Source organism: Haliotis rufescens, unplaced genomic scaffold (genome assembly GCF_023055435.1).
Source record: "Haliotis rufescens isolate VD_foot unplaced genomic scaffold, xgHalRufe1.0.p SCAF_120, whole genome shotgun sequence".
Taxonomy (NCBI): Eukaryota; Metazoa; Mollusca; class Gastropoda; order Lepetellida; family Haliotidae; genus Haliotis; species Haliotis rufescens.
This window is the reverse complement of record NW_025963803.1, coordinates 539611-550250: the sequence shown is the minus strand read 5'-3', so window position 1 is coordinate 550250 and position 10640 is coordinate 539611. Positions and strand designations below refer to the sequence as shown.

Below are 10640 nucleotides of genomic sequence, written 5' to 3'. Positions count from 1 at the left end.
CTACAGTTCCTCACTCACTCACTCACTCACTCACTCACTCACTCACTCAACTTTGCTGATCATGGAGTATGTGCACTCACTCACTCACTCACAGAGCCAACGTTGCTGATCATGGAATATGTGCCCGGGGGAAACCTCCTTCAGTTTCTGAGGAACAGGCGCCCCCAGAAGGAGAAGAGCGATGGGGAAGGAACCAGCGAAGGGTCGGGCGGAGAAGAAGGAGAGCACAGGGAGGAAGAGGGAAGCCAGAAAACCGAGGAGAAGACGCAGGCACACGATGCTCTGGACCAGATGAACCTCTTGTCATCACGTGACTTGTCCTCTTTTGCATTGCAGATAGCTAAAGGGATGGCACACGTAGCAACGCATAATGTGTGTATATGTGGCGACGCGTAATGTGTGTGTATGTAGCAACGCATAATGTGTGTGTATGTGGCGGCGCATAATGTGTGTATATGTAGCAACGCATCATGTGTGTATATGTGGCGACGCATAATGTGTGTATATGTAGCAACGCATAATGTGTTTATATGTGACAACGCATAATGTGTGTATATTTTCGCGACGCATAATGTGTATATGTAGCAACGCATAATGTGTGTATATTTTCGCGACGCATAATGTGTGTATATTTTCGCGACGCATATTGTGTGTATATGTGGCAACGCTTAATGTGTGTATATGTAGCAACGCATAATGTGTGTATATGTAGCAACGCATAATGTGTTTATATGTAGCAACGCATAATGTGTGTATATGTAGCAACGCATAATGTGTGTGTATGTAGCAACGCATAATGTGTGTGTATGTGGCGGCGCATAATGTGTGTATATGTAGCAACGCATCATGTGTGTATATGTGGCGACGCATAATGTGTGTATATGTAGCAACGCATCATGTGTGAAAATGTGGCTACTCATAATGTGTGTATATGTGGCGACGCATAATGTGTGTATATGTGGCGACGCATAATGTGTGTATATGTAGCAACGCATAATGTGTATGTGTGTATATGTGGCGACGCATAATGTGTGTATATGTGGCGACGCATAATATATGCGCTGATAAATGTTCCCTTTTTAGAAAATCAGTATATTTAACATTTTTTGGCCGAATGAATTTCTTGTAGTTTTGAAGGTTATAAACAATTTGAAATCAATTCATACTGGTCGGATTTCAAATGACAAGCGCAGTACACGGCCTCCCAAGCTGACACATTCTCGCTCAAAATGACACTTGGTTTCCAAATGGCATTGAAGGTGTAATGACGTCAAACGTCTGTAAAATGAATTTCGGGCGTGTATATCAATACATGGCGTGTTCACGAAATGGTAAACATGTCCTGCACGAGAAAGCTTAAAAAAGAAACTGTCGTATAACGAAGTAGATAAATAAATAATGAAATGAAGAATTAACCAAAGAATATATGGGGGAAATATATTGTGACGATCAATGATATATTTTATTCATGTCAGCTCTACTGGATTCAAATGTATGTTGTTTTGATAAAGTTTTATCCAATACCTCCCCCTGGTTAATGCTGAACAAATGCTGGGATTCTGTGACAGATAATTCACAGAGATTTGGCTGCCAGGAATGTTCTCCTGGGACTAGGGAATGTCTGCAAGATCTCCGACTTTGGTCTGTCACGTGACATGGAGGGGAGTGACGAATACGAAGTGTCGTCAATGGTAGGCACTTACAAATTTGGATATACAATACATACTGCAGGGGGCACAGGGCGCCCAGTCGTCTAAGGCGCTGCGATTCGCTGTGCAGAGTTGCGTCCCTTGGACAAGCCAGAAACCTATGATTGTGGGTTCGAATCCCGGTTCGCCCGATTTTGTTTCTAGGTTTGTCAGCACTATACCCTAGCTCGTGGGTTTCACCGAAGTGGTAAACGTCTGAGACCTGCATCACTTCGGGCTTTCCTCCCACATTAAGCTGACACGCCGCGATATAACTGGAATACTGTTAATAGCGGCGTTAAACCCAACTCACTCATACATAGTGCGGTGCCATTTTGAAAATGAACCCAATTTATTGCCATTGCTGGCGTGCTGGATTGTTTTCTAGATGAAGTATAATTTGCCATATATGTATTCTTTGTAGTTTGTCTCACACTAGATGTTCCATTTTTCTATGATACATGTAAACTACGTTTATGACGAACACGCTTATAACGAACTGACCGATATAACAAACTTATTTTTAAGTCCCGGGCATTTGTTATATAAGCTGTATATATGCATGCTTATAACGAACTACGGTTATTACGAATTAAAATAAGGGGTCCCTTTGAGTTCGTTATAACCGTAGTTTACTGTATTTGGAACGTTTAAATTTATTATTTCCTTTGAACTTTGACCTTGTCTTTAAGTACCCCAAAACGCATTCTGGATTGATGAAACTATAGTGACACAGTTTGTTCAATTCCTTGTAATGTATTGGTGTGTGTTTTGTTACAGATCTAAAACAAATAAAATTTCATCCGAGATTAAAAGATCTTTATAAAACAATATAGTTCAAAACGTCATTGCCAATCATATTTCGTTGTTCGCTTCCTTTCTTTTCTCGCGTCTTTTCCCAGAACTGTGTCTGCACAAGGCGGTGTGATGGACAATGTCCAACTCCAAAACACGGCGTCCTAGTGGCACTTTATGCGTGAATTTGATAAAATTGCCGAGCGTAATCGGTGCCTTCGGGGATACACCCAGGTGATGAAGAATCGGCAGGTTGCCGCAGAAAGGGGTTTCCACGTCCTCAGTGTACAGGCCGTTTGACACAGTGGTGTGAACCTTTGCTACAAATTCATTTTTACCCGAAATATCAACAGAAAATATCAATGACATAATAATGAGTATGGGAGTTACGATCATATTAGCGCTAAGGTCGCTTTGTGCATGTGAGCCCTGGCAACTATTCTAACCCGGAGTCCCCAAGAGGCACCAAAATACTATTGTACCTCCATTTTGTCGAAAACATTTTTTACGAGGTGCTACTTATTTCTATGCCTTTCAGGGTCCCCTCCCAATACGCTGGATGTCCCCCGAGTCTCTGACAGACGGGCTTTACACTCTCAAGTCCGACGTGTGGTCCTACGGGGTCCTTCTCTGGGAGCTTGTCACACTGGGTGAGTCCTCGGAGTCAGTGTACTGTGTCTGAGTGGGGTATTCATGTTAAACTGCGGTATGGTATCTCAGTCAGCTAGCACTATAAATCGGCATCAGTCCGGACTAGTACAAGCAGCCACACACACACACACACACACACACACACTCACACACGTCGCTATATAAGTGCGATAATCTTGGACGCGACATTAACCCCCATTTCACCCCTACTCAACAGTCTTTGTTCCAATATAAAAGCTATGACACAATTAATATTCATGTCACACTTTAAAACAATACCAAGGGGTGAATAGGGATTATGGTTCGTTTTCTTATCCTACTGACCCTGTGTGCTTACAGAGTGAGTGAGTGAGGTAATGCTTTACGTCACATCGGCAATATTTCAGCCATATCGTGACGAGTGTGTGCTTACAGAAACTTGGTGGGGGGGTAGCCTAGTGGTTAAAGCCTTAGCTCGTCCCACCGAAGATGCAGGTTCGATTCCCACATGGGTACAATGTGTGATGCCTATTTCTGGTGTCCCCCGCCATGATATTGCTGGATTATTGCTAAAAGCGGCTTAAAATAATAATGTAATAATAATAAAAATAATAATAATAATGATGATGAAGATGATGATGATAATAATAATAATGTGCATACTTATAACGCGCCAAATCCATGCCCAAAAGCGTGCTCTAAGGGCTACATTATTGCCCCGGTCAATTGATCAGTGTGCTCTCGATTTTCATTCTCAGTTCGGAGCGGCCAGGTAGCCCAGTGGTTAACCATTCGCTCGTCACGCCGAAGACCCGGGTTCGATTCCCGACATGGGTACAATGTGCGAAGCCCATTTCTGGTGTACCCCGCCGTGATATTGCTGGAATATTGCTAAAAGCGGCGTAAAACCATACTCACTCACTCACTCATTCTCAGTTCCCTTGGGAGCATACACCCCAGCTGCCTGGGAGGCGTTTGAAGGTTAACAGTCACATTACCATCTCATCTTACCGGGTACCCATTAACTGCTGGGTCAACCGAGGCACATTTCGAGCAAGGTCATTTGACCAAATGTGCTTACCTAACTCATTCAAAGTCAAAGTCATTCTTACCGGAACAACAAATAGAATCGAATAGTCTAATTTAATCTATATTTTCACTTTGACCAACGACCAAAGGTTTTGAGAGAGAAAAAATCGTAAACCATCTTGTGGAAAAAGGGAGAGGGAGACGAGCCCGGGGGTAGTATACTGTGTGTCTTGTCCCTCACTAGGGGCCAGTCCTTACTCCGGACAGAGTGCCCGGCAAGTGATGACGTCGGTCAAGGAAGGGAGGAGGCTGGAGAAGCCGGACTGCTGCTCGGACCACGTGTGAGTCCAATAATGATGATGATGATGATTGATGATGATTGATGATGATGATTGATGATGACGATGATGACGATGATTGATGATGATTGGTGATGATGATTGGTGATGTTGATGATGATGATGGTGATTGATGATGATGATTGATGATGATTGATAATGATGATGATTGATGATGATTGATGATGATGATGATTATGATTGATGATGATTGATGATGTTGATGATGATGATTGATGATTATGATTGATGATGATGATGATGATGATGATGATCCGAGTTGTCCGACTCCCCATTGTTCTCGGTGCCTTAGATTTAATACCTCCCAATCTGTTGACTGACATTTGGAGTGTACCTGGGTTTGCTACCAGGAATACAGGCCTTCTAACAATCTGGGTAATGCAGAAGTTTGCAGTATTGGGAAGTCTTCACATTCTCCGAGATGATGATGATGATGATGATGATGACGACGATGATGATGACACGATTGCCATGGACATGACTGCCTGGTACCCATGTTCTGTAATTCCCTTACCCATAGGTACAAGCTGATGACACAGTGCTGGCGGCCCCACCCCGGGGACAGGTCCACCTTCTCAGACCTGGCGGACACCATCGAGGGGCACCTGGAGGAGGAGGCCGAGTATGTTCAGCTCAGCAACTTTGACGTCAACATCTACGACGTCATCGACATGGGCGACATGGACGTTGCGGAGGAGAAAGTCTAAGCCAGCGGCCTTAGAAAAGAATGACATTTTTGTTGCTTTATTTGTTACTGTGTTCATAAATAGAGAACAATAAACTCATTCTCGTTAGAGACCATTTTTACGAAACGAGTTGACTTTCTATGGTATCTGACCGAGCGAAAACCATAGAAAATACCATACGAAATTCACGAGTTTTGTAAAAATGGTATTTATTAATCGAGAATGAGTCTGGTATTTTATTTATTACCCACGTTAAATAATAGTAATAAATATATATTTAAGTGTAAATACATAACAACTTTCGTTCGTTGACAGACCAAACTTAAACCGGTTGCAAAATCTGGTCGCGCATGAATATTGATATATGCCCAAATATGAGCATCGTTGACATTTCTATGCATTCGCATTAACAAAATGCTCTTGCTGTTGTGTTTGCAAACATAACAGCACCGACGCTCAAGATCTGTTTTGAAGAATTTCTTCAACTTTTGGTAATTCAAGCGCATTGTTGTTAGTACGCAGGACACCTACAAGAAAATTTTAAAATTCACATTAGCGCCGCGCTTTGAATATCAGCCGGTCACTCGCTGTGCAATCAAAGTGGTTCGATTTCCTTGATCAATCAGCTGAATTTATATCCTGTCCGTACCATTTTGGAAGAGGGAAATCAGAGTGTTCGCCAAGACATTCATGTTAACTGTACCACCCTATATATACTGAAGACGTGAAACTCAAGTATGCTTGCATGTCAGTGACAACTTCGAGAGAATGGCAAGGTCATCACCGGAATAAGGAAAGACAACCGTGATCTTCTCACAGCGCTTTAGCTGGAGATAGGGAATGTTATTGTTCTCATTTGGGATGTTTTGGGCCACATAATCAGACATCAGGCACACTTCTACGGAGTTTTCGAATGATTTGTATCGGAAATGTTCACTTTGAGTGATCTGGTCGTGCAGTCGCGAACAAACAACTCCCGAAACAGTGCCACAAAATACGCTTCGAAGGGGACACTGATGGCACAGCCGGATCATCCCTAGTAAGTCTAGATATCCGTCCAGATAGTTTACAGGAAGTTTAGTGACTTCATTTCACCAAGCTTATCATTTTGTTGCGAAAGTGGTCGGGTGCGTCACGCTCATGAGGACCCTCGATCTACTGATCGGTCGTCGTACATTGTAAATGGATGTAGCTCGATTATATGATGTCTGCAGAAGCTCTATGCATAACTTATATAGAATGCAAACCGAATTTGATGCGTGTGACTCTCTTGTTTGGTTTAATAAAGTGTTTGATCCCAGGACTCTGTGCTTGTCGTGAGATTCTACTAACCTGCGAATCGAGTGGTCAGACGCTGTGACTTGCTGGTACTGTATCATCGTTGTAACTACCCTGTCGTTCATGCCATCAGTCACTGGTTTGCATTCGATTAGAAACCATTCGATATATCAAGTCTATTATTGTTTAGATGTTTCTTGGATCCTTCTCTCACTTGACGTATTCAGTCTGAAATCGGCTCAATATCCCATGTTGTCTGTCAAATGGCAAATGTCTTTGTCAGAACATTTATATCAGATGGACCCATGGGAATTCCGGTAAGAACATAGTAATATAGCTTAATTGTCGTAAGAGGCGACTACCTGGATCGGATGGTCAGTCTCGCTGCCTTGGTTGACGTTAAACAAATTGTATGTCGATGCTCATGATGTCAATCAATGGATTGTCCGGTTCGGACTTGATCATTTACAGACCACCGTTTCACAGCTGGACTATTGCCGAGTGCGGCTTTAAACAACAAACAAATAAACAAACAAAGAAGCAAAACCAATGTTGAAATTCCCTTCACTCAAACATATTTCAATCCTCACTGATGGTCCGTGTATTCGTTTTGTTTGTTTGTTGTTTAATGCCGAACTAAGCAATATTCCAGGTATATGACGGCGGTGTGTAAATAAATCGAGTCTGGGCCAGAAAATCCAGTGATTGACATCATGAGCTTTGATCCACGTAATGGGATCAACCAAGTCAGCGAGCCTGACCCGATCCCGTTAGTCGCCTTTTACGACAAGCATAGTCACCTTTTACGGCAAACATTGGATGCTGAAGACCTATTCTACCCCGGATCTTCACGGGTCTCTGTATGTTTAATACCCTGTTAACTCTGACTGTGCAATAAACATGAAATAAAGCTTCAGCGTGATTGATTGTTCTTTGTTTTACTTCAAACTGTCGTTGTGTTGTGTCTGCTACATCATCACTTGAAGAGTTGCGTCCCCTACCTACGCTAGGATCCGTGGACAGCTGAATGCAAGCCCAGGTTCGCCCGACTTTGAACCTTTGCTTCTGTTCACCCCACGTGGTAAAATGTACTCACTCACTATCTGCGATCTTTTGAGAGATGAATTACAGCCCAAATCTGCAAGATCGCACGCACTAAGTGTTGATCGAACTGTAGGTAAATGTTTGGTAATTAATACGTCGTTACAAGAAAGCAAGTTTGAAATAAATAAATACTTATATAGTTCCCTTGGGAGCATACACCCCAGCTGCCTGTGAGGCGTTTGAAGGTTAACAGTCACATTACCATCTCATCTTACCGGGTACCCATTAACTGCTGGGTGAACCGAGGCACATTTCAAGGAAGGTCATTTGACCACATGTGCTTACCTCACTCATTCAAAGTCAAAGTCATTCTTACCGGAACAACAAATAGAATCGAATAGTCTAATTTAATCTTTATTTTCACTTTGACCACCGACCAAAGGTTTTGAGAGAGAAAAAATCGTAAACCATCTTGTGGAAAAAGGGAGAGAGAGACGAGCCCGGGGGTAGTATACTGTGTGTCTTGTCCCTCACTAGGGGCCAGTCCTTACTCCGGACAGAGTGCCCGACAGGTGATGACGTCGGTCAAGGAAGGGGGGAGGCTGGAGAAGCCGGACTGCTGCTCGGACCACGTGTGAGTCCAATAATGATGATGATGATGATTGATGATGATGATGATGGGTGATGACGATGATGATGATTGATGATGATGATGATTGATGATGATGATGGTGATTGATGATGATGATGATGATTGGTGATGACGATGATGATGATGATTGATGATGTTGATGATGATGATGGTGATTGATGATGATGATTGATGATGATGATGATTGATGATGATGATGATGATGTTGGTGATTGATGATGATGATTGATGATGATGATGATTGATGATGATGATTGATGATGATGATTGATGATGATGATGATTGATGATGATGATTGATGACGACGATGATGATGATTGATGATGATGATTGATGATGATGATGATTGATGATGATGATTGATGATGATGATTGATGATGATGATTGATGACGACGACGACGACGATGATGATGATGATTGATGATGATTGATGATGATGATTGATGATGATTATGATGATGATGGTGATTGATGATGATGATTGATGATGATGATGATGATGATTGATGACGACGATGATGATGATGATGATTGATGATGATGATGATGATGATCCGAGTTGTCCGACTCCCCATTGTTCTCGGTGCCTTAGATTTAGTACCTCCCAATCTGTTGACTGACATTTGGAGAGTACCTGGGTTTGCTACCAGGAATACAGCCCTTCTAACAATCTGGGTAATGCAGAAGTTTGCAGTTTTGGGAAGTCTTCACATTCTCCGAGCCGAGATGATGATGATGATGATGATGATGATGTCACGATTGCCATGGACATGACTGCCTGGCACCCATGTTCTGTAATTCCCTTACCCATAGGTACAAGCTGATGACACAGTGCTGGCGGCCCCACCCCGGGGACAGGCCCACCTTCTCCGACCTGGCGGACACCATCGAGGGGCACCTGGAGGAGGAGGCCGAGTATGTTCAGCTCAGCAACTTTGACGTCAACATCTACGACGTCATCGACATGGGCGACATGGACGTTGCGGAGGAGAAAGTCTAAGCCAGCGGCCTTAGAAAGGAATGACATTTTTGTTGCTTTATTTGTTACTGTGTTCATAAATAGAGAACAATAAACTCATTCTCGTTAGAGACCATTTTTACGAAACGAGTTGACTTTCTATGGTATCTGACCGAGCGAAAACCATAGAAAATACCATACGAAATTCACGAGTTTTGTAAAAATGGTATTTATTAATCGAGAATGAGTCTGGTATTTTATTTATTACCCACGTTAAATAATAATAATAAATATATATTTAAGTGTAAATACATAACAACTTTCGTTCGTTGACAGACCAAACTTAAACCGGTTGCAAAATCTGATTTCGCATGAATATTGATATATGCCCAAATATGAGCATTGTTGACATTTCTATGCATTCGCATTAACAAAATGCTCTTGCTGTTGTGTTTGCAAACATAACAGCACCGACGCTCAAGATCTGTTTTGAAGAATTTCTTCAACTTTTGGTAATTCAAGCGCATTGTTGTTAGTACGCAGGACACCTACAAGAAAATTTTAAAATTCACATTAGCGCCGCGCTTTGAATATCAGCCGGTCACTCGCTGTGCAATCAAAGTGGTTCGATTTCCTTGATCAATCAGCTGAATTTATATCCTGTCCGTACCATTTTGGAAGAGGGAAATCAGAGTGTTCGCCAAGACATTCATGTTAACTGTACCACCCTATAAATACTGAAGACGTGAAACTCAAGTATGCTTGCATGTCAGTGACAACTTCGAGAGAATGGCAAGGTCATCACCGGAATAAGGAAAGACAACCGTGATCTTCTCACAGCGTTTTACGCTAGAGATGGGGAATGTTATTGTTCTCATTTGGGATGTTTTGGGCCACATAATCAGACATCAGGCACACTTCTACGGAGTTTTCGAATGATTTGTATCGGAACTGTTCACTTTGAGTGATCTGGTCGTGCAGTCGCGAACAAACAACTCCCGAAACAGTGCCACAAAATACCCTTCGAAGGGGACACTGATGGCACAACCGGATCATCCCTAGTAAGTCTAGATATCCGTCCAGATAGTTTACAGGAAGTTTAGTGACTTCATTTCACCAAGCTTATCATTTTGTTGCGAAAGTGGTCGGGTGCGTCACGCTCATGAGGACCCTCGATCTACTGATCGGTCGTCGTACATTGTAAATGGATGTAGCTCGATTATATGATGTCTGCAGAAGCTCTATGCGTAACTTATATAGAATGCAAACCGAATTTGATGTGTGTGACTTTCTTGTTTGGTTTAATAAAGTGTTTGTTCCCATGACTTCGTGCTTGTGCTTGTCGTGAGATTCTACTAACCTGCGAATCGAGTGATCAGACGCTGTCACTGTTGCTGGTACTGTATCATCGTTGTAACTACCCTGTCGTTCATGCTATCAGTCAATGGTTTGCATTCGATTAGAAACCATTCGATATATCAAGTCTATAAGTGTTCAGAGGTTTCTTGGATCCTTCTC

The 10640-nt window shown here is 42.4% G+C and overlaps 1 protein-coding gene across 1 annotated transcript in view; it reads left to right on the top strand.

Annotated features, from left to right (window-relative positions):
* Window positions 1–6074, top strand: part of LOC124115441 (fibroblast growth factor receptor homolog 1-like) — a 40953-nt gene extending 34879 nt beyond the window's left edge. Inside the window, exons 17-21 of the mRNA XM_046476446.2 lie at window positions 95–372; window positions 1569–1691; window positions 3022–3133; window positions 4387–4483; window positions 5022–6074. Of these exons, the coding sequence (XP_046332402.2) occupies window positions 95–372; window positions 1569–1691; window positions 3022–3133; window positions 4387–4483; window positions 5022–5208 (797 nt within the window). The 3' untranslated portion in view covers window positions 5209–6074. The remainder of the gene's footprint in view (window positions 1–94; window positions 373–1568; window positions 1692–3021; window positions 3134–4386; window positions 4484–5021) is intronic.
* The last annotated feature ends 4566 nt before the right edge of the window (window positions 6075–10640 follow it).